At 40.7% G+C, this 23,430-nt stretch overlaps 1 protein-coding gene across 5 annotated transcripts in view; it reads left to right on the top strand.

Annotated features, from left to right (window-relative positions):
- Positions 1-212: 212 nt before the first annotated feature.
- Mdn1 (midasin AAA ATPase 1) overlaps positions 213-23,430 on the top strand; it is a 160,380-nt gene continuing 137,162 nt past the window's right edge. For all 5 annotated transcript variants that reach the window (XM_063233223.1, XM_063233222.1, XM_063233220.1 and 2 more), the window contains exons 1-7: positions 213-469; positions 8,040-8,266; positions 13,909-14,133; positions 14,539-14,646; positions 14,718-14,910; positions 19,106-19,345; positions 19,560-19,691. In XM_063233223.1, coding sequence (XP_063089293.1) covers positions 368-469; positions 8,040-8,266; positions 13,909-14,133; positions 14,539-14,646; positions 14,718-14,910; positions 19,106-19,345; positions 19,560-19,691 — 1,227 coding nt within the window. In that variant the 5' untranslated portion in view covers positions 213-367. The remainder of the gene's footprint in view (positions 470-8,039; positions 8,267-13,908; positions 14,134-14,538; positions 14,647-14,717; positions 14,911-19,105; positions 19,346-19,559; positions 19,692-23,430) is intronic.

The raw sequence follows: 23,430 nt of genomic DNA, 5'->3' as shown, positions 1-23,430 counted from the left end.
ACACGTCCACAGTCCCCACTGCATACTCCTGCCTGCAGCAATCTTCTGCCCGGGCTCTGCCACTCACTGTGGCTCGGCCTTTCGCCTCTAGTCACGTTACGCGAGGTGTCGGCCGGATCCTCCACTCCGGAAACAACCCTCACAGTCCCTTCCGGCTTCCGTTCCCTTCCCCCAGCCTTTCCGTCGCTGCGGGGGCGGAGCCCGCAATTCCCCGAGTCGCCGTCGCGCGGTGGTGACGCGCAGGCCCTGGAAGTCCTGCACGTGTGCTGTCGCTCGCCGGCTCTCGGCTGCCACTTTCCCTGGGGCGTCAGGGTCTCAGTGTGAGGCAGCGAGCTCCGCAGCTGCAGGGGACGTAGGTGTCGGGGCCATGGAACACCTCTCGATGGAAGTGGCGGCCGCACGGCTCCGGTTAATCGCTAGTAAGAACGAGAAGAGCCGCGGCGAGCTGGGCAGGTTCTTGGCCAAACAGGTACGGGAGTACGAGGAAGAGCTGCGGGCCTCCCCCTCGCACGCTCCCGCCGGCCCTGGAGAGCCGCACCGTGCTGGAAGAGAGGCGAGCGGCGTCTTGCTCTGCCTCCATCCCGGGCGGCTGGTGGCGGAGGCGGCGAGCGTTTTGGATTTTCTGGCGGGATTTCTTCCCCTTGCCCCTAGTACGGGGGTCAGACTGGGGCGGCAGGTGTGCCCTGCCGAGAGAAATGTGGCTGGCTTTTCTGAAACCGAGGTGTGGGGCTACCCCCTTGATGTGTGGTAATACATACGTGTAGTTTGGCTATCCTGGTCACCTTGAGCGGACATAGTTTTTTATGTTTTTGCGGTCCTTTCCGCTGACCAGTCACGAATATTGATTGCGTTCCTGCTGTGCGTAAGTCACACTGTGGTACGGAGCAGATGGATGCTTCTGTGCCCCGAAGGAATTTTTGTCTCATTTTGAAGGCAGTTCATAAACACAAAGCAATGTAAGGACAAAGCTAGACAACTAGTGTTAACAAATTAGCTGCAGGAATTGTAAAGTTGTTGGGGAATGAGTCTTTGGCTGGAAATTTAAGAACCTGTCATTCCCTCTGCTGAATTGAGAACCCTCACTATGCATTTGTTCACGTTCTTTATAATTTACAGTTTTATGCTTCCTTAACTCAATGTCCTGAAGCTTCTTGAGATTAGAAAAAGTGTTTTAATTTTTGTAAGACTCATTCAGTCACACATGCATTACCCACGTGTATATTCCGTTGCTTAGAGACAGAGGCACCTGAACAATTTGAGATAGCAGAAAAGTCACATTGGAGGCATTTCGCTGCGGACTGAACCCATATCCTCCATCTGTCCTAAACACTCTACCACTGGTCTGCTTCCCAAGGAAAAGGCATTTTAGTATGCAGATAACGAATTGAAGATGCGAAACAGAAGGGAGTCGGATATATCCCCTGAATTTGTGGTCCACTGGCTCTTAGCGAAATTGCAGTGAAGGGACTCAGCAACACAAATGGGGGGAAAGTTTTTATGGTGAATTGGGCTAAGGAGGGAGATCAGATGAGTTGAACTTGTGAAAGGCAGTATTTTTGTCTAAGTGAGTCTAGAATTTAGACCATAGGTTCTGAGTGTAATGTTTGTGGACTAGTTTTCAGGGGATTTATTTCTCTTGTCACAGTAATCCGTTGCAAAGTTGGTGTTTATGTGGCTGAGGGTGTAGCTCATTGGCAGGACACATGTTTATCACGCAGGAAGGCCTGGATTCAAAATCCCAGAGCTCAAGGGAAAAAATTGTTGTTTATGTATTGGGATGGGGTGGGAAAAGTCTGTGACTGATACTAGATTCGGTTTTTTGTTTTCATGTTACTAGGTCAGACACAGCTCTACCACTCAACTACCATGCTAGTTTGTTTTGAGACAGGATTTCAAACATAGATCCCAGCCTAGCCTTGACTTTACAGTCCTCTTGTCTCAGTTTCCTGAGTGTTGGGATTGCAGGTGTCTGGCATCATGCTTGTCTGTTTTATTTTTTATTTTGAGACAAGATCCTGTTAAATTGCCCAGTTCGGATTTGAAATTATGATCATCACGCCTCAGTTTGCCAAGTTGCTGGGATTGCAGTTGTGGGTTATTGTTTTTTTGTTCTTACTATTGTTATAATTTGAGACAGTTTCTTGCTGTGTAGTGCAGGCTGGCCATAAATTTGCTTATGTAGCTCAGACCAGCCTTGAATTTGTAGCAATCCTACCTCAGCCTCTCAAGTGCTGGGATTATAATCCTGTAGGTATATGGCATCATGACCTGCTATTTTATTTTTGAGACAGGGTCTTGCTTAGGCTGGTCTTGAATTCTTGGATTCAAGTGGCCTCTATCTCACCTTCCCAAGTAACTTGTACTATAGGCCTACAACATACTGATTTGTTTTTTGGGGGGGCTTGGAATCAAAATTCAGACCTCATGCTCTGGGTGTCACTTAGCTAAATCCTTGGCCCTAGGTCTGATAATTTTTACTTTTTTCCTGTAATACTGAGATTGAACCTAGGACCATCTCACTGAGTTACATCCCCAGCCCTTTTTAATTTGAGACAAGCTCTTTCTAAGTTGCCCATACTGGGTTCAAACTTGATCTTCTGCCTCAGCTTCCAGTAATGCTGGGATTACAGATGTGTACCACGCCCCGGCTTACTACTTTTATTTTTTTGTGGTGAGGGGGATTGAACTGCAGCCCTGATGTATTCTAGGCAAACGATTTTCCACTGGTAGTGCAACACCTCTAACTCCTATTATTTTAAAGTTTTATTGTTTTATAATTCACATATCATATAATTCATTCATTTTAAAGGAAGTTCAGAGTTTTTTGCTGTGTTCACAAATGTGTAGCTGTTACCACAGTCAGTGTTAGAAAACATTATTTCAAAAAGAAGTTTCCATACTTTTTAGCTTTTATTCTCCAATACATTTTCATCTCCTATACTTCTTCCAGTATATAGTTCTGTTTCCCTATTTTAGTCATTTTTTAAATGACTAAATGACTAATTTAGTCATATATTTAAAATATAATCACTGAAAGAAAAGTTTGAATCTGTAACCATTTTATATAAAGCTTTCATTGTTTCCAGATTCAAAATCCAAACATTCTAAAATAATATTGTATATGACTGTGAGTGCAGTGGTGTACACTTGTGATCCTAGCATGTAGAGGTTGAGGCAGGAGGCTCACCAAGAGTAACCTGGGGTACATAATGAGTTCAAAGCCAGCCTGAACTACACAATGAGATCCTGTCTCAAAAAACAAAATCAAAAACGAAAAATAACAATTCGCTGAATATTAGAGGAGCAACCACAGGTTGGAGAAGTTAGCATTGACTACTTTATTATAGCATTACTACAGCAGTAAAGCAGCTGAAGGGATCAAAGATGGTTTGGCTGACAAGGTCCTTTGGTCTGTAGAAGGAAAAAGCTGATGATGTAGTTTCCTATGACCTGTGCATCTACCCTTATGCTCACAATTATTTAGGCTAGCTGCCTTCCGTACAGTTCTTATTTACCATTGCATGAGTGTTTTGTTTGTTTGTTTGTTTGTTTTTTGGTACCCTAAGGCAGGCCCTTAAGCCACTGAGTTAAATCCCTGGCCCTGCACGAGTTTTTTTTTTGTTTTTTTTTTTTTGAGTTAGTGTCTTCCTATGTAGTTCAAGCTGGTCTTGAACTCACTTTGTAGCCCAGGATGGCCTCAAACTCATATTGACCCTCCTGCCTCGCCCTCCCGAGTACTGGGATTACAAGTGTGTACCGCCACACCTGACCCACTTTGCACTGGTTTTACTAAAATATTTATTGTTCTTTGTTTTAATTAATTAGAAAAGGTATCTCAGTGTGGTCTGGTGCCTCAAATCTCAAGCAGTCCTGTCTCAGTCTCCCAAGTAGCTGGGACTACAGTTGTGTGCTCCCTGGTTTTTTATTTTGTTGTTGTTGTGGGTTATTGGTTTGTTTTTGTTTTTGAAATAGGGTCTTACTGTATAGTTATGCTGGCCTTGAAGTTGTGTGTGATTCTCCTGCCTCAGCCTCCTGAATGCTGAGATTATAGGCATGTGCTACCATGCCTGGCGTCTGGCTTTTTTGTTTTTATTTTTGCTTTTAACTTTTATTAGTCATATTCATGGCAGGAAATTTAGAAAATTCAGGAATGCACTAGTACTGTGGGTTATATTATGACCACCAGGGCTGTGGATTTTGCTCATTGATAGAATACTTTTTTAGTATGCTCAGGTCTCTAGGTTCAATTCTCAGCCCTGCAGAACAATGACAAAATGGTGCCCACCAAAAATATCTGTGGAAGTCCTAACCCCTAATACTTGTGAATGTGACCTTATTTGAAAGTTGGACCTTTGCAGATGTAATAAAGTTATGATGAGGTCAACAGATGGGATCTTTTGGGTTTTTTTTTTTTTTGAAAATGTAGCCCATATTTGAACTGTCTGTGTAGCACATACTAGCCCCAAACTCAAAATTCTAATGCCTCAGCCTTCTGAGTGCTGGGATTACAGATATATACCACTATTTCTAGCTAGGTAGGATCTGTCTTAGCCATCTTCCTGGTGCTGGGACAAAATACCCTTTGGTTTCAATGGGTTTATTCCACAGTTGACTGAAGCACTAGGGGGAAGGAGAGGGCAGAGGGCAGCTCTTCAATCCACTGCAGCTGGGAAGGAGGGAGAAGCACGGAGGAGGCACACAAATGCAGTACATTTTTCCAGGTTATACCCCAGTGCCCCCTCTCCAGCCAGGCCCCGCCTTCCAAAAGCACGTTCAGTACTGGGCTCATTGATGGGTGATTCCACCAATGAGTGTAGTGTTGCCGCCATCCAGTCACTCTCTAAGCACGTGAGACTTGTAGGGGACATTTTAGATCTAATCCAGTATGACTGTTGAATTTATTAGAAGAAGAAGTACAAAGAAGATGACCATGTAGGAATGACAGATGCTGAGGTCCTGGTGGTGCAACAGAAAGCACAGGAATACCAAGAATTGGCAGCTGCTACCAGCAGCTAGGAAGAGGCAAGGGAAGGATGATGTTTTGCCTTACAGGTTTCACTGAGGCAGTAAGTTTCTGTTGCTTTAAGTCATCCATTTGGTGATCCTTTGTTAAAGTAGTGCTCCAAGACTAAGAACAAGTAAAACATTTATTCAGATTACCTGTTTTTTTGAGACAGTCTTCCAGTGTAGTTCAGGCTGGCCTCAAACTCATTATGTAGCCCAGGCTGGTCTCAACTTTATACTAATCCTTGTGCCTCAGCCTCCTGAGTGGCTGAGATTACAGGCTACCTGTGTTAATATTTTGACACATAGATATTTCTCAATTTATAATGGGTTACAGCCTAATAAATTCACTGTAAGTTGGAAATAGCTTGTCAAAATTTCATTTAAGGGGCTGGAGATTTAGCTTAGTGGCACAAGTACCTGACTAGCAAGCACGAGATTGTGAGTTTGATTCCCCAGTACCAAAAAAAAAAAAAAAAAAAAAAAAAAAAAATTCATTTAATATCACTAACCTGCCAATCTGTTTCCCTAGTAACTAGGATTTTATTTTATTTTATTTTATTTTCTTGGTACTGGGAATCGAACTCACGACCGCCTGCTTGCAAGGCAGGTGCTTATGCTGCTGAGCTAAATCCCCAGCCCCGTAACTAGGATTTTAGACATTGGCTATTGGCTGCCTGGCCAAATTCTATTTTTGTTAACATAGTTTTCCAAGTTCTTTTTTTGTTTTGTTTTGAGATACAGCCTCACTCTATAGCATGGGTTAGCCTAGAACTGCCTAGAACTAGATCTTTTGGCCTCAGCCTTTCAAATGCTGAGGTTGCAGGTACCACCACACCCTTCCCAGATGTTTGTTGTTATTGTTTTTTTTTGAGTCTTACTGTGGCTTACTGTGTATGCCAGATTGGCCTTGAACTCACAGTGATCATCTGCCTCAGCCTAACAGTTGTGCCTCACCATGTCTAGCCTAGATTGTTTTTTGAAGAAAATGTTAATTAGATGTTCTCAGAAAGATGTTTTCTGTAACTATCCATTTTTATGGAGTGAATCTGGGACAGTGGGTTTGTTTTCATTCATTTTATAGATACGTATTTTTTCTACAATATATCCACAAATCATATTTTTTGAAAAATATCTGTAGCACTTGCTTATAGGAACATTAAGCAGTTGAAAATGCAAGGTCACGTTCCTATAAGTCATGGCCATGTCTGTTAAATTTCTGTGACTTTATGGGAATCTTTTTTCTATGGAAATTTTTAATTGGCCTTTCATAAACAGCAGAAGTAACGGTGATAATGATTATTTATTTATTTATTATTTTTGGTACTGGGAATCAACTCATGCATGACCTTGCATTTACCAGGCATACGCTTATGCTGCTGAGCTAAGTCCCCAGCTCTTTATTTTTATTTGTATTATTTATTTTTGTCTTTTTGAGACAGGGTCCTGTTATGCAATTGAGGCTGGTCTTGAGCTCACTTTGTGCCCCAGGCTGGTCTTGAACTCACAAGGATCTTCCTGCCTCAGCCTCCTGAGTGCTGGGATTACAGGCATGCACCACTGTGCCCAGCTTTATTTTTTTTTTTGGTACCAGATATTGAACTCAGGACCTTGACCTTGTCAAGAGGTGCTTGTACCCTTGGCCCAATTATTTTAAGGTAACATTTTTTCCAAGTTAATGCTTTGTTCAGAAACATATTGTAAGAAACGTTAATTTGGGAAACGTTATAAGAACTCAAATGTAAGGGCCTGGGGATTTAGCTCAGTGGCATAAGCGCCTGCCTTGCAAGCAGGCAGTCGTGAGTTTGATCCCTGGTACCGATAAAAATGAAAAAGACAAAAAAACAAAACAAACAAAAACAGAAAAACCAAAAACAAACAAACAAACAAAAAAACTCAAATGTAAGTGACATTTTTCAAGTGATAAAGTTTTTAAATTCTGTTTTTTGTTTGGTTGGAACAAAGGATGGAACTCACGACCTCACATTTGCCAAGCAGGCACTTACACCGCTGAGTTAAACCCCCAGCCCCTAAATTCTAATTTTTATTAGTGATAACTTTGGAAACAGGTTGGGGTATAGATCAGGGTTAACTGCTTGCCCACCAACACATGAGGACCTGGGTTCGATCCTTGATACCAAAAAAAAAAAAAAAAAAAAGCAATTAGCATATTTTCACATATTTAGCTTGTGTTTAGGGTATACTTTCAGAGTTAAAACTGTTCAGTGTGAAATTGCTTAGGATGAATTCATAACATTGGACTTACTGGATTAGAGGTCATGTCCATATTGGTACTTTCAACCTCTTGATCACCTTGGCCTGAGCAGTTGTCCACATGTATATACATGTACTAAGGATATGAGATGTTTTATATACTTTTTAGTTTTTCCTTTTTATGTATATAGATGTTTTGAGCCCGAGCATTATAATTTTACATGTTATTTAAAATCTTGCAGGTCAAAATGTGGGTATCTACTTTGAATCACTCTCTCTTTTTTTTGGTGCCAAGGATTGAACTCACAACCTTGCGCTTGCCAGGCAGGTGTTTACACCACTGAGCTAAATCCCTGGCAAATCTCTTTTATTTATTTGGATTTGAACCAAGGGTCTTTCCCACTAAGCTGCATCACCAGAACTTTTTTTTTCTCAGATGGAGTCTTGCTACATTGCTCAGGCAGGAGTTGGAACTTGCGATTCTCCTGCCTGAAATTCTCTCTTATGTTGGTGCTATGTGTTACTGCACCAAGATGTTTTGTTTGTTAGAGGCAGAGAACTCCATAGGAATACCCTCATTCATTTCCAGGATGTATGTGTGTATTTTCAGTGTTGAGAATTCAATCCGGGGCCTCCCACATACTAACCACACTAGTCACACCATTTAGCTAGATATGTCTCCAGTTTACCCTTCTTTATGGCAGAGCTCTGCCACTAAGCTATGCTGTCAGACGCTATTTTTTGATTCTCCTGTCTCAGTCTCTGTATAGGCGGGGGGCTTTTAATATTCCTTACACAGATGTTTTGTTTCGTTTCTCAAGGTATGGACACCTCAAGATCGCCAGTGTATCCTGAATATTTTAGCACAGTTGTTACTGGATAAAGACTATACCATGTTGCTTGGCCGCCAGTTGCGGCCTCTCCTTTTGGATTTGCTGGAAAGGAATGCTGAAACCATTAAAACTGGAGGCCAGATCAACCACGATCTGCATGAACGGCTCTGTGTGTCCATGAGCAAGCTAATTGGTAGCCATCCTGATGTCCTCCTGTGAGTAACAGTTTTATTTTTCACATTTCTCTGTAAGGTGATAGAACTTTCCTGCTCTTAGGAGGTAAGGAGTCTGAGTTGAGAAGGGGAACGCTGAGTATAGAAGGAGAAATAAGTACTGGTAGTACTGTTCAGTGAATGTAATCACAGCAGAATCCATTCACTGCCCTCACTTCAGTGTGAATTTACTAGGCTTCTTCTACATCTTGGCCATAAAGACAGGTCTGGAAAAGTGGTCAGGGTATGTTCCCAGTCCTCTCATGGTAGGACATGCATACAAAGTAGATTTGAATGAGTTTTAGCTGTGTCTTATAGAGACCATTCTGTGTGGATGTGATTTCTTGTTGGATAGGCCAAAGGGATTAGAACTGTAGACCAAGAGTGTGGCTCAGTGGTAGCATGACAGTGAGCTTAGACTGATGGCAGATGGCAGTGAGCAAAACTGAGAATTAATAGAATGTTAGGGTAACTAGTACTGTTTTCCCATGAGCCTCCATTTTTTTGTTTTTGTTTTTTGAGACAGATCTCCCTATTTAGTTCACTATATAGCCCAGGCTGGCCTAGAAGTCGGGATAGTACTTCTGTCAGCCTCTCAAGCGCTGGGATTACAGGGGTATGCCACAATGCCTGGCTGTTATCTTTTTTTCTTGTACCTTCTTTTGTTCCCCTTTCCTACCTCCCTTGTTCCCCTTCTCATTTGAGCATTTTCTTTCCATTTCCCAATATCTTCTATAGATTTTGCTCCTTATTTACACTTTTGGTTTCTTCTGCCAGAGAACAGTATGGTATTTAAACATGTATATTGGAGTTACTTCACTTAAGAGTAGTGTGGTCTCAAGGCGCATTCATTTAGCTAGAAATGTCTCAAGTTTACTCTTCTTTATGGCAGAGTAATACCCTACTAGGTAAAAAATCACATTTTCTGTACCCATTCATTGGTATTCTTCTTCATTTTGATGAAACTTCTGTTTCTACTTTTCTTCAGCTATAACTTTGTGTACAGTTTCATGTTGTAACTATAATACATTGTATGTTGATATTTACTTATTTTCTTTTCCTTTTGAGACAGAGTCTCGTTATAAAGTTCAGGCTGGCCTTGGACTCACTTTATAGCCCAGGCTGTCCTGCCTCAGCCTCACAAGTGCTGGGATTACAGGCGTGTGCTGCCATGCCCTGCTGTATGTTGATTTTTGACCATTTTTTATTGAGAATTATCTCTGTAGCAAAAGGAAATTCTGTGGAGTGGTAAAACACAGAGAGCCCTCAGAAACCAAAAGTGGTGCCTTTTTCTATAATTCACAATGTTTTTTTTTTTTTTTAAACAAGGGGAAAACCCATGACCTTTACTACAAGATTAAAGTACGAGAGTGTTATACTACGACATTTCACCTCTGGCATCAGATTTGGATTTCTTTCCCATGCCCACTAATTCAGTCAATTCAGTTCTGACCCTGTCTGTGGATTTAGTGCAAACCCCTAGGTAAGGGCTTCTTTCCACAAGGGAAAGACTATCTCTTTCTGCCTACTCCAGATCTGAGTCACAAATAACAGTTATTACTGACAAGCCTCTGACCAACACACTGAAACTTGTAGGTTCCCATAACTGTCTCTTTGGTGTCTGTTATTTGGTTAGAATGGCTCACAGAATTTAGGAAAATATTTTACTTACCATATTACAGATTTATTAGAAAAAGATACAACTCCTAAAAAGTTAGATAAAAGAGATGCCTAGGAAGGGGCATTGAACTTCTATGCTCTCTCTAGAACTGCATTTCCCAGCACCTAACATGTTCATCGACCTGGAAGATCTCAGAACTAGCCTCACCCCCCCCCCCTTCTTTTCCTCCCCTCCTCCTAAAGATAAGTCTCTTGCTACTTAGTTCAGATTGACCTTGACTCACTACATAAACCTGGCTGGTCTCAAACTCATGGAGACCCTCCCAGATGCTCGGATTATGGCTGTGCACCGTTGTGCTGGGCTTCCTTTTGGGTTTTATGGACACTTCTTTACTTAATTGGTAATGAATTAACCTTCAGCCATTCTCCGCATCCTAGAGGTCTGGGATTAGGCCCAACACTGCAGCCCTGTAATCACGGGGTTAATTCCCTTAGCAACCAGGATCCCCTCCTTGGGATATTAGAACCCATATCCCTTTTCCTTCGTCCTTTTCTTTTTGTTCTTCCGCACTCCTGCACCACTTCTCATTTCCCCTTGTTCCTTCTTAACCTCCCTTTTTCTCTTCCCCTCCCCTTCTTCCTCCTCTTCTACTTCCCCCTCCTCCTCCGCTTTTGTACTGAGTTACATCCCAGCTCTTTTCTTATTTTTTGAGGCAGGGTCTCTTAAATCATCCTTGCATCCTTGCGTCCTTGTGTCTTGTTACCTGGAGTACTGGAATTACAGACATGTGTCATCATGCCCAGCTCATTTCTGAGTTTAGTTCTTCGAGTCTTCTTTGTTTCTTAATCTAAGGATTTACAATTTTGTTGATCTTTAAAAAAAACCATTCTTACTGGACATGGTGACACACTTCTATAATCCCAGATAGGAGAACCCTAAATTCAAGGAGAGCTTGAGCTACACTGGGGGACCCTATTTCAAAGCAACAATAAAACAAATAAACAAACTTACTTTCATTTTACTTTTCTTTCCATTCTGTGAGTAATCTGCTTTAATTCTTCTTTCTTTCTATTAACTTTATATATATTTTTGAGACACTATGCAGTTGAGGCTGCACTTAGCATACTTTGTAGCCCAGGCTGGTCTCCAATTTGCAACAGTCCTCCTGCCTCAGCTTCCTAAGTACTGAGATTACAGGCATGTGCTACCATATCCAGCATAACTTTATGTTTACTTTTTTTTTTTTGCTAGTTCCTTGAGATGTAAAGAAAGGCCTTGAGATGTAACTTAAGGTGTTTCCTATTTTATTTTTCAATTTTTTGTTTTGGTTCTGGGGATCGAACTCATGCCCTCATGCTTATGAGGCAAGCGCTTGAGCTGCTGAGCTAAATCCCCGGCCCTTTTATTTTTTTGGTATCTGGAATCCAACTCAGGACCTTGCACTTGCTAGGCAGGTGCTTAGCTGCAGAGCCTAAATCCCCAGCCCTTTCTTTTATAGTGATTGTTTGTAGAAACCTCCCTACTTGTACTGCTTTTGTTGCATCTATAAGTTTCACTACTGTGGTTTTGTTTTCACTTATTTCAAGGTATTTTGATTTTCTCTTGTAAGATATTCTTTGGCCTGTTGTCTGCATATGTTTAATACCCATTTACTTGTGGGTTTTTCAGTTTTCCTTTTGCTGTTGATTTCTACTTTTACTCTATTGTATTAGGCAGACTATATAATTTCAGTCTTAAACTTCATTAAGACTTATATCCTAGTATGTAGTATATTCTCTGTAATGTTTCTTGTGGACTTGAAAAGAATGTATAATGGACTATTGCAGAGAGGAGTATTCTATAAGTCTCTTTAGGTCTAATTGGTCTGGTAGTATTGTTCAGGTCCTTTATTTCCTTATTTGGCTTTTGTCTAGTTGCTGATTGGTCTGTATTATTGTTTAGGTCCTTTATTTCTTTATTTGTCTTCTGTCTAGTTGTGTTATTGAAAGTGGGTTATTGCAGTGTGTTATTACTGTTGGGTTGCTGTGTATTTCTCCTTTTAATTCTATCAAAAGTTCAGTTCATTGGGGCTGGGGATTTAGCTCGTGGTTCAAGTGCTTGTAAGTGTGAGGTCCTGAATTCAATCCCTGGTGCCAAAAAAAAAAAAAAAAGTTCAGTTCACATATTTAGGTGCTCGCTTATCTTCTTGGTCTGTCTGTCTTATTTTTTTTTTTTTTTGTCTTTTTCATTTTCATTTTTATCGGTACCGGGGATCGAACTCACGACCGCCTGCTTGCAAGGCAGGTGCTTATGCCGCTGAGCTAAACCCCCAGCCCCGGTCTGTCTGTCTTTTTTCTCCCTTTCTTTAAGTTTTTACTTTTCTCTTTCAAATAAAATGGATTTGAAAAAGATCTTCTTGGTGTTAAGTGGCTTATAGTGAGAATTCAATAAATGTTATCCAATAAATGGTAAAAAAATTATTTTAAAAAGAATAAAATCTATCAAAGTAAAAGGAAGTGTGTTTTAAAGAGAATAAAACCAAACCAAACAAAATAATAAAAACCAATCAAAATGAAACAGTGAAAGTGATACAGGACTTCAAAACAGGATAACAGAAAATCAGCGATGGCTGCCATAATACCTCTTGTTGTCTTCAAAATTGCTGCCCATACCATCAGACATAATAAAATCAAACAAAACAGAACAGACTAAAACCAGTCAAAACAGAACATTGAATAAAACAAAACAATAAAATGGAACAAAACAGTGAGGACAGTATAGGACTTCAAAAACAAGACAGAAAAAATCCCTGATAGTTGCTGTATTACATATTGTTATCTTTGTAATAGATGCTCGGATTACCAGCCTTAGGCCTGCAAAGTCAATCAAACAATACAAGCATTAAGTTGTTTTGGTACCTCAGTTGCTTCAACTCAGCCTGTCCTTTGAATCAGCCAGTTACTTAGAGGGGCACTGTGGGAGGAATGTACTTGTCTCCCATCCTGTGTACCAGTTGGCTCACAGGAACACAGGAAGGGAGAATTGGCTTCCTGTTACCCTTCCAGGCCCAGCATGACTTCTGTCAAGTCACAGGAAGGGTGAATTGGCTTTTTTTTCGCCCTCCCTGTCCTTGTGTGGCTTGTGCTGGCTTGCAGGAAGGGCAATTCTCTTGTTAATCCTCCCAAGCCCAGCATGGCTTGCTTTGGCTTATGGGAAGGGTGAATTGGCTTCTTGTTACTCCTACCAGGCCCAGCATGGCTTTTGAGTACACTTTCAATATTAAACTGTGATGAATTTCTCTGCTCTTGTGGGTAATCAGTTTTTATTTATTTCCTCTGAGTCAGATATCATGCTGTTATCCTGGTTCTTGAACTTGGTGTTTTTAGGTATGATATCAATTATAGTTCTGGCTGGCCTTGAGCTCATCTTGCAGGCTGATTCCTTTTTTTTGTACCAGCAATCAAACTTGGGACCTCAGGCTTGTCATGCATGTGCTATGCACTGAGCTGAGTCCCTGGCCTATGCAGGGCAGGCTGATTCTTGAACTTGAATGGGTTACAGTTTTAGGATTAGGTGATGTTAGCATTTTTCTTCCTATGTGTTTAGAGCCTTGGGAGTTCTGCTATGCTTTGTAGTCCTGAGAACAGATGGATACTTGCTGTCTTAGTTACTTTATGCTCGTCGCTGAGACAAAATACCTGATGCCCAAGTTGGGAAAGGAAAGGTTTATTTCTTACAGTTTTTGGAGGTTTCAGTCCACACTCAGTTGGCTCCAAGACAGGCGGGCATGGCTGGACCGCAGTTGATGGTGGCCGCGGACAGCAAGCTCAAACCAGCAAAGAAAAAGACACACCTTCTTCCTGCCGTTACATCACATCCTGGCTCCAACCCTATGTGGGTGGAGCACTGACACCATCAATCCAAGCACTATACAATGAACCATCACAAATGAACAATGCAAACTCATGAGGCCTGCGGGACACAAATATAAACCATGACACTTGCATATTTCAACAAATGAGAATAATTTCTTTTTTTTCTGAAGGTTTGCCCTGAGGTATTTCAGAGACACTTCTCCAGTCTTTCAGAGACTCTTCCTAGAAAGTTCAGATGCTAATCCAGTTCGCTATGGGCGCAGGCGGATGAAGCTTCGGGACCTAATGGAAGCTGCCTACAAGTTTCTGCAGCAAGAGCAGTCTGTGTTCCGGGAGCTCTGGGATTGGAGTGTGTGTGTCCCTCTTCTCAGAAGCCATGACACCTTGGTCCGCTGGTGCGTAGTTGTTGGACATTTTTTTAAATCGGTACCGGGGATCAAACTCTCGACCGCGCGCTTGCAAGGGAGATGCTTGTGCCATTGAGCTAAATCCCCAAACTCTGTTGGACAGTTCTTATGCTTCTAGCGTGGGGATCGTAAAAGGGGTATGTGAAGGGAGAAAAGAAAAAAATGATAAATTTGTTGTTTTTGTTCTTGTAGCTTTTGAATTCTTACTCCCTTTCTTTAATCTTAAGAAATTGAGGTAATTTTAGTGTAACTCCACCTTTTTTTGTGTTAGACTAAGTGAATTCATGTGGCCTGATTTGTATTTTCTACTTGTAAATGCATGTTGTAATGATGTTTCCTTTTTTAAATAATCAACTACACATCAACTGAATTTGCATACTTCTTTTTCTCCAGGTATACAGCCAATTGTCTTGCTTTGGTCACTTGTATGAATGAAGAACACAAGTTATCATTTCTGAAGAAGATTTTTAGTAGTGAAGAATTGATTCATTTTCGTTTGAGGTAAGCCAGAAACTTCCTGGAGGTCTTGCTGTGCCTTTTCTATGCAGTAATTGATGAGTCTTCTCCTTCAGGTTATTGGAAGAGGCCCAATTACAGGACTTGGAGAAGGCGTTGGTTTTAGCCAATCCTGAAGCCTCCCTTTGGCACAAGGAGAAGGAGCTGCAGTATTTACAAGGACACCTCATTTCAACTGACCTTTCCTCCCAGGTTACAGCTGTCTGTGGGGTGGTATTACCCAGGCAGCTACCGGCTCCTGGACAGCAGGTATTTTGATATAAATAGGGCTGTACCCCTTCCCGCTCTTTAACACCAGCTGTGCTCTTTTCTTGATTTGGCTGTATGCATTAGTCATGAGTCTAACTGAGTTTGCTAGATTGCTGCTGTTTTGGAAATGTTCAAGGAGAAATTAAGAGAAATTCACCTTGGGCCCACCCCAGTATTCTGTTCATCTCTGTTTAATAGGAAATTAGAAGTCATAATGGTGCTTGTGTGATGGTTTTAACTTTAGCAAAGCTGTAAGTTGAATACAATAGCACATGCCTCTTCCATCTACTCAGGAGTATGAGGCAGGGGGATTTCTTAATCCAGGAATTTGAGGCTGGTCTGAGCAACACTGAGGTGTCATCTCAAAATAAAAAAAGACCGTAGGGCTAGGGTATAGCTCAGTGGCATAAGTGCTTGCCTGTCAAGCAAAGGTTGTGAGTTCAGTTCCCAGTACCAAAAAAATGCCGGAGTTAGAATTTACCAGGCTCTTGCCTAGTCGTGTGCAAGGCCGTCTCTTGCACACAAAAAGAAAAGGGAGGAAAAGAAGTGAACAGAATCATTACATGCATCCTTTGTTGGATTGCTATAACAACTGGATGAAGTTGAGCAGCACGTGTCCTGATCCCATGTTAATCCAACACAAAGGCAGAGTGACTTTCCTGGAGATCCTTAGACTGTCTGTCAAAGACAGGGCTGGAACTAGAGAAAATTCCTAAGTTCTTTTTTATCAGAAATTTTTCATGTTCATTGTTGGGAGGCCAGTGTACATAGTGGGAAGACCTCTGCTATCATATGAAATGAAAGAATGTGATTTTAGACTCACCTAGTCTTATAAATTATGTATCTGGAACCACGGGAGCCAGTCTGTTTTTTCTTAACTGTCTTCAGTCAGGTGTCATGTTGATGGTCAGATGCACCTCCTTTTCTTCTTGAAACAAATCCCAGATCATATAAACCATTAGTTTGTTTCTAGGAAGTGACATTAAAACAAAGAAAAAAAAATGTCCAAGTATGGTGTATATATGAAAGTGCGCACGATAAGCATTAAGTGTAGTGAGTATGTGTAAACCGAATGTTTGTATAACTTGCATCAAAACCCAGCACGTCTAAAGTCCTTTGAGTTTCCTTTTAGTTGCTACAACCCACCTCTCTCATCTCCATACTTTCCCCCCTGGTCTCCCACTGCTCCATTTTATAACTACTCCTGTAACATAGATTAAGTCTGGGACATAGAGGAAGGATCTGGTGGGGAAAACCTGGTGTTCAATGGCAGTAAGGCCATTAGAGCAGAAGTACAGACTGTCCCAGCTTACCTGCTCAATTGCTAAGGGATGAAACCCTGAGGAAAGTGTAAGAGCTTTCACTCTTGGATTTCCCATTTCATCATCACGTCTCATTAGGGGCTTAGCCATGTTTAACAAGTTACAACCCTTTAAGAGTATTAACAGGGCAGGGATTATAGCTTAGTGATAAAGCACATGCCAAAGCCCTGGATTCAATCTATAACACCAAAGGTAAAAATAAAAATTTTACTAATCATTCTACTTTTCTGAGAAGTCTTTCATGTGTATGGTGCTTTATCATTTAACTCAGTGTGTGTGTGCGTGTATGTGTGCGCGCACGTACATGAAAGAAAGAGACAGAGACACTAGGGACTAATCTAGGCGTGTTCTATCAAACTAGCAACGTCTGAGCCCTGGCTGTTTAGTCTGTCTGTCCATTTATTTGTCGATCCGTCAATCCAGTTTCTGAAACAGCGTCTTGCTGAATTATCCAAGCTGGCCTAAAATTTGTAATCCTTGTTCCTCAATTTCCTTAAGTAACTGGGATTACAGCTCCTATTTCTTTTAAAGACTTTGTTTTTGGTTATTTGACAGTCTTGCTATGTAGTGCAGGCTGACCTCGAGCTCACTATGTAGCCAAGGCTGACCTTGGGTTCACTACAATCTTCCTGCCTCTGTCTCCTAAGTGCTAGGATTATAAGTGTGTACCACCATTTCCTGCTACTTTTAAGACTTTAAATTGTGGTAGTATATATGTAACATTTACCATCTTAACATTTTTAAGATTATACTTAAGAATATTCACTTTTTTTTTTTTTTTTTGTCTTTTTCGTTTTTATTGGTACCAGGGATCGAACTCACGACTGCCTGCTTGCAAGGCAGGCGCTTATGCCGCTGAGCTAAATCCCCAGCCCCTATTCACATTTTTTTTTGCAGCCAGTCTATAAAACTTTTCATCTTGGAAAACTGAATCTTCATATGCCCATTAAATATACTGAATGTGCTATTACCATTTTTAAATTTTACTATGGAAAATGTCAAAATATATTCAAAATAGAAAGATTGGTGTAATGAATCCTTGTGTCTTTCTATCATCCAGCTTCAATAAATACTTCATGTCAATGATTTCTTTTATACTCTGGGCAATTTTGTCACATCATGCTATTGAAATAAATTGCAAGTATCACCTTGTATTAGCTTTTTGTTAGCACAGAAAACTCAACATGTGTGACTTAAGGGAATACGTATAATTATATAAATATATAACATATTTATAATATATTCTCTCAGTGTCATAATGTACATGTTTTATTTTTGGGTGTGGTGGGATCCAGCCCTAGCCTTGTGCTTGCTGAGCTCATACAATGCTGAGTTACCTGTCCAGCTGAGGCGTTGGTGCATTTTTTTTTTTTTGTACTAGTGATCGAACTTACAACCTAGAGCTTCCCAGGCAGGTTCTTATGCCACTAAGCTAAATCCCCAGCTCCTGTATTTTTAACTTTAATTTTTATTTATTCATTCATTGATTTATTTATTTTTTTGTGGTGCTAGAGAAATAGCTTTGTACTTGTTACATCCCTAGCTCTTTGTTTAATTTTAATTTTAATTTTTAAAGCAAAGTCTCACTAATTTGTGCAGGCTGGGCTTGAACTTGGCAGTCTTATTTCAATCTCCCAGAGTACCACAATGTCAGCCTTTTGTTTTTGTTTCCCCAAAGGCGAGGTCTTGCTATGTAAGTGAGTCTGGCCTTGAACTTCCAAGTGCTGGGCTTACAGTCATGTGCCACCATACCTGACCTCCCTTTTCTGTGTTCCTAATTTTAGATGTAAAGTCCTAGAATATGGGAGAGAAAGAAAACAAATAAAAATCTTCACATTTATAGATGAAGTTTGTGTCTTCTTTGTCCCAGTCTGTTAGCTCTTCTAGCTTCTTAAACTTTAGGAGATGTTTTCTTAAGTTTTTAGAAAAATTCTGCCTACGTATTGCCACTGTGCTTGACTGACAAATGGTGGTCAACTTGTAACACCAGACGCTCTGCATCAGTGTGTTGCTGAGTGTGGATGGCCCACTGGAGAACTGGTGCTAACATGAAAGGGAGAACTAGAGAGGTAGAACTGATGTTGTTGATTCTTTGGTGGTGTTGGATCTCCTACTGCCGTTCATTCTCCTGGAGGAGCTTGTTGAGCTGCTTTTTTGATAGGAACTTGACCGTTCACATTGTCAGAGGAGCTTGGGACCTGTTGTCACTGAGAATGGCTGCAGTTCACTTTGGGGGAGCTCTGATCCTTGCTTTGAGTGTCACTTCCTGGCTCCAGGACAGAATCCTCAGCCTTTTTGGCACAGCTCCTTCATCCTGCTGGCACAGACTTTCTGGCTTCCAGTGCTGTCCTTTGGCCTTCCCTGTGCAGATCCATGAAACAGATTTGCATGAGGTATTTTCATGTGCTCTAGGTCTTCAGATGGACTCGTGCAGGACATTGCCATAGGATCTGGGCCCTCAGCTGGATTTTTAATTTGTGGACAGATTTCCTGCATTTTGTGTTTGACTCTTTGGGTGACTATTATAAAATAATTCTATAAATGATGTGTCCTGTATTGTTTTCCTTGCAGACCCTGGCTATAATAACCACTCTCCTCCAAAACAAGTGGAGAGATGGTCTGATCTTGACTTTTTTTTTTGTACCAGGGATTGAACTCACCTCCTTGGGCTAGCCAAGCAGGTGCTTATGCCACTGAGCTAAATCCCTGGCCCCTGATCCTGACTTTAGATAATGTACCTGTTATTATTATAGTTTTGGTATTGTTAATATATAGACTGTGATTTATATAAAGTTGGTACCATTGTTACAGAACTTATATTCTTTGCGGGAGGACTTATGGATATGCTTTGTGTTTCTTACTTGACTCCTTAGGCTAGTGATAGTTCTTCACGCGAACAGGAGCTGGCCCTTAGGTCATATGTGCTAACGGAGTCTGTCTGCAAGAATCTTCAGACCTTGGCTATGGCAGTAGCATCTCAGAATGCTGTGCTGTTGGAAGGACCAATAGGATGTGGCAAAACTTCCTTAGTTGAACATTTAGCTGCAATGACGGGTAGAAGGAAACCACCTCTGCTTCTAAAAGTCCAGCTTGGAGATCAGACTGACAGTAAGGTAATTAAGAAATGGCAAATACTGGTTGGTTGGCATGCTTGAAAATGTTGGCAGAAATTCTTTTTACTAAAAACATATAAGAGTAATTACAACTCTTGTCCATGACTATTAGAGCAAGCTGTATAAATCTTTAATGCATACTTTTCCTATTGAAGTTTAAAGGATGTAGCCTGGGCGCCTTAGGTGAACTAATTACATTGTTCTCTTTCTGCAGATGCTATTGGGCATGTATCGCTGCACAGATGTCCCTGGAGAGTTTGTGTGGCAGCCCGGCACCCTGACCCAGGCAGCTACAAAAGGCCACTGGATCCTTCTAGAGGATATTGACTATGCCCCACTAGATGTGGTGTGTTATCTTGCTAAAGCATTGCCCTTCAGACTTTCCTTCTTGAATAATATTTTGTTAATAGTGTTGTGGTACTTGATTTATCATGACTTGTGGGTATCTTCTTATTCAGTTACCTGTCTAATCTGATTTGAGGTTTTGGATTACTTGGCTGGGCTCTCATTCCATAGTCTGTAAATCTTTTTTTTTTTGGTGCTGTACTTCCCAAACAGTTTTTTCAGGTATCATATTATCTAGAAAATGTTTCATTTTATGGATTTTGGCATTAAACTGAAGAAGCTAGATGAACATAAGATATATTCCACCCAGGCTGTGATGGAGCTTAGAAATTTATCCTTGTTGCATAGCTGAGTACCTTTCAGAGGTGACTAATTCCATATTAAAGACAAAACTGACAGTTTTTTAGTTTTCCCTTTTTTTTTTCCCTTCGGTACTGGGGATCGAGCTCACGACCTCATGCTTGCCAGGGCAGGCGCTTACGTGCTGAGCTAAATCCCGGTCCTTAGTTTTCCCTTTTGCAGTGCTTGGTGATCATCAGAAAATTTTTGTACTTTTAAGTTCCATTTTGTACAAATCATTCTCTTGAAACCTATTTGTTTTCAGTGGTATGTGGTTCAGTTGATAAGATTTAAAGTTTATTATTATAAAGTTATATTTATTTAAAAAGTGGATAGATTCCTTGATTATTGTATCCGGAACTCAGTTAATAGTTGACCCAGTCCCCATCCCAAGCCTTTTCTCTTTCTTTCAAATTAGGGTTTATTTTTCTGATCTCAGCCACAGGATTTATAGTGATTGTTTTGATATCCTACCATCTACTGTTAATATTTTGTGTTAAATACTTATAGCATCTGGTTTGATATAAGCTTCAAACTATTAGATTTTTTTTTGTCTTTTTCCTTTTTATCGGTACCAGGGATCGAATTCACGACTGCCTGTTTGCAAGGCAGGCACTTATGCTGCTGAGTTAAATCCCCAGCCCCTAGATTTGTTTTTTAAACTTGGTTATAAATTAGTATAGAAGTGAGTATGACAGTGCATACCTGTAATCCAGTGCTTTGGAGGCTGAGGCAGGAGGATCACTGCAAGTTGGAGGCTAGTGTGAAGTATATCGTGAGTTTAAGGCTGATCCGAAATACATGGTGAGATGCTGTCTCCAAAAAAAAAAAAAAAAAATTAATATATTGAATATTCTTAGTATTGGTAGACATTGTCATATACTATGGAAATACCTGTTCATTTTCTTAGTGGTTGTCTCTTTAGCTATTCTGTCAGGTTTAAAGACTTACTGAAAACTTTAAGGCAAATAAAGTAACAGTTGACTACTCAGTGTACCCTGAGACAAATTGACAAGTTGTATTTTGGAGTGTGTTAAAACAAAAACAAAAAACAATTAAATACATTGCTTGCCTGAAAAAAATTAGAATAATTAGCTATGTTGTCTCTTTTTGAGTTCCCTTCCTTTTTAAAATAGTGCTATGGATTGAACCTAGGGCTCATGTTAGCTATATAAGTGCTGTACCACTTAGCTATATCCCTGGCCTTGATTCATTGCCATTTTAAGGTGAAAGATTTATATGATGTGAAGGGAAACCAGAGTATTGATGCCTCACTATTACTGATTTTTTTTTTTTACATATCTCATTTAAGGTGGTATTCTTTAGTTTCAGCGTTTAGAATATCCTGGAGTTGTCCCTGTTTCTTGGACTTCCTTTTTAGCTCAGCATTGTATGAAGTAATTATACTTAGAAAAATTAGCCAGGTATGGTGGCTCATGCCTTTAATCACAATACTTGGGAGAGTGAGGCAGAAGGACCACTGAGTTGGAGGCCACCGTGGGCTACATAGTGAATTCAAGGCCAGCCTGAACTACGTAATGAGACAGTGTCTTAAAAAGAAAAATTAATGTCTTATATTTCAGAACCTTTTTTCTTGGTCTCCTCTCACTTTTTGTTACACACTTCCCCTATGAACTCATAACTTCTATGTCTAATTTACCTGCTTAAGAAAATCTCTGCTTGGGCCTGATGGGTTGGTCCCCTTATTGTCCTAGCTTCTTAGGAGGTTGTACATGATTTTGAGGCTATCCTTGTCCCCACTGTGAAGTCTGGTTGGATGTCCCAAAACCAGTGGAAGTTCAAGATGTCCAAATTGATACTTGTCTGTTCTTAGAGCAGCATTTTTTGCCCTTTAGTCCCAAGCCACACTCTAGGTGCCACCCCCCATCCAATTAGTCTATCTTTATTGCCATCTCCACCCCTTTAAAAAAAATCTTTGTCTCTTGTTTCCTATCCCCCTGCCTTAGCACTGGGCTTCTTATTTTACCTACTAATTATCTGTTGTTATCTAAAGCATGTCCTTCTTGTCCTCCTTTCTTCCAATCTAAGTCCTTTATAGTTTATCTTTATTGTTGCATAGTTGATTTTCTAAAATTAAAATTTTTTTTTCTCTGCCTAAAATCTCAGTAACTTTTTTCTCATGAAAAAGCTCAGTGTCCTTAATCCATTACAGGATATCTTTAAACTGTCAGTAAACATGATTTTTTTTACTGTTTCCAATCTTTCCCAGTAGAATCTTCTTATGCCATACTCTTAGGCATATGAACTTTTATGCATTTGATTTTTTTTTTTTTTGGTACCGGGGATTGAACTTACAACCTCACACTTGCCAGGTAGGCACTTATACTGCTGAGCTAAATCCCAGCCCTTGATTTTTATTAATAGTACTAGAGACTGAAATCTCAGAGCTTTATACATGCTAAGGAAGCTCTTTACCACTGAACTATCCAGCCCTTTCTAGTCTGCTTTCATTTTGAAACAGGATCTTGAAGTTCTAGCTGTCCTTCAACTCACAATCTTCCTGCTGCAACCCTTCAAGTCTCTGGGATTACAGCCTTGTGCCACCACACTTAAAATTATTAGGCTTTTTTTTTTTAGTCTTTTTGAGACAGTGGCTCATTATGCCTTTCAGGATAGCCTTGGATTCACTTCATAGCCGGGCTGGTCTCAAACTTGCAATGCCCTGCCTTAGCTTCCCAAGTGCTGGGATTACGGGAGTGCACCACCATGCACTGTGCCCGGCTCATTATTACTTTTTTTTGCAGGGGGGAATGGGGATCAAACTCATGACCTCAGTTTGGCCTAGCAGGCACTTACGTGGCTGAGCTAAACCCCCAGCCCTTCATTATTACTTTTGATTGGAATATATATTATATTTCTTTCTTACCAAATGTGGCTGGCGGGGGGCTATACCGTATTGGCAGTTAAACCCAGAGCCTTTTGTTCTGAGCTGTGTACCTATTTTTAAAAAAATTTTTGACGTAGGGTCTTGGCTAAATTGCTAACTTACTCAGTGTGAGCTCAAAGTCGAGATCCTCCTCCCTCAGTATTCCAGTGTGCTGAGATTATATGCCAGTACACCTGGCTCCTGGTTATACTTTTATAAATTAGCAAATATCATTACCTTTGGAGCAGTGTCAGTGCTCCTCTTCTGTATCACTCCATTTATATGCCTACATCATGTGGGGTGGTTTCCATCAGAACTGGGCTTTAAAGGATGTATATTGGCATCCTTCTTTTTTTTTTTTTGAGGCAGGTTCTCACTGTGTGGTACAGGCTGGCCTCAAAACTCATGAGGATCCTCCTGCATCAGTTTCCCAGTGCTGGGATCACAGGCGTGTACCCTCATACCCAGCTATCCCGACATCTTGCTTAGTTCTGTCCCATAGTTTGACATTCAG

This window comes from Cavia porcellus, unplaced genomic scaffold (assembly GCF_034190915.1).
Source record: "Cavia porcellus strain 051 isolate PalLab524CR breed Dunkin Hartley unplaced genomic scaffold, mCavPor4.1 scaffold_22, whole genome shotgun sequence".
NCBI classification, from domain to species: domain Eukaryota; kingdom Metazoa; phylum Chordata; class Mammalia; order Rodentia; family Caviidae; genus Cavia; species Cavia porcellus.
The sequence above is the reverse complement of the archived record's forward strand: the minus strand, read 5'-3'. Positions and strand labels throughout refer to the sequence as shown.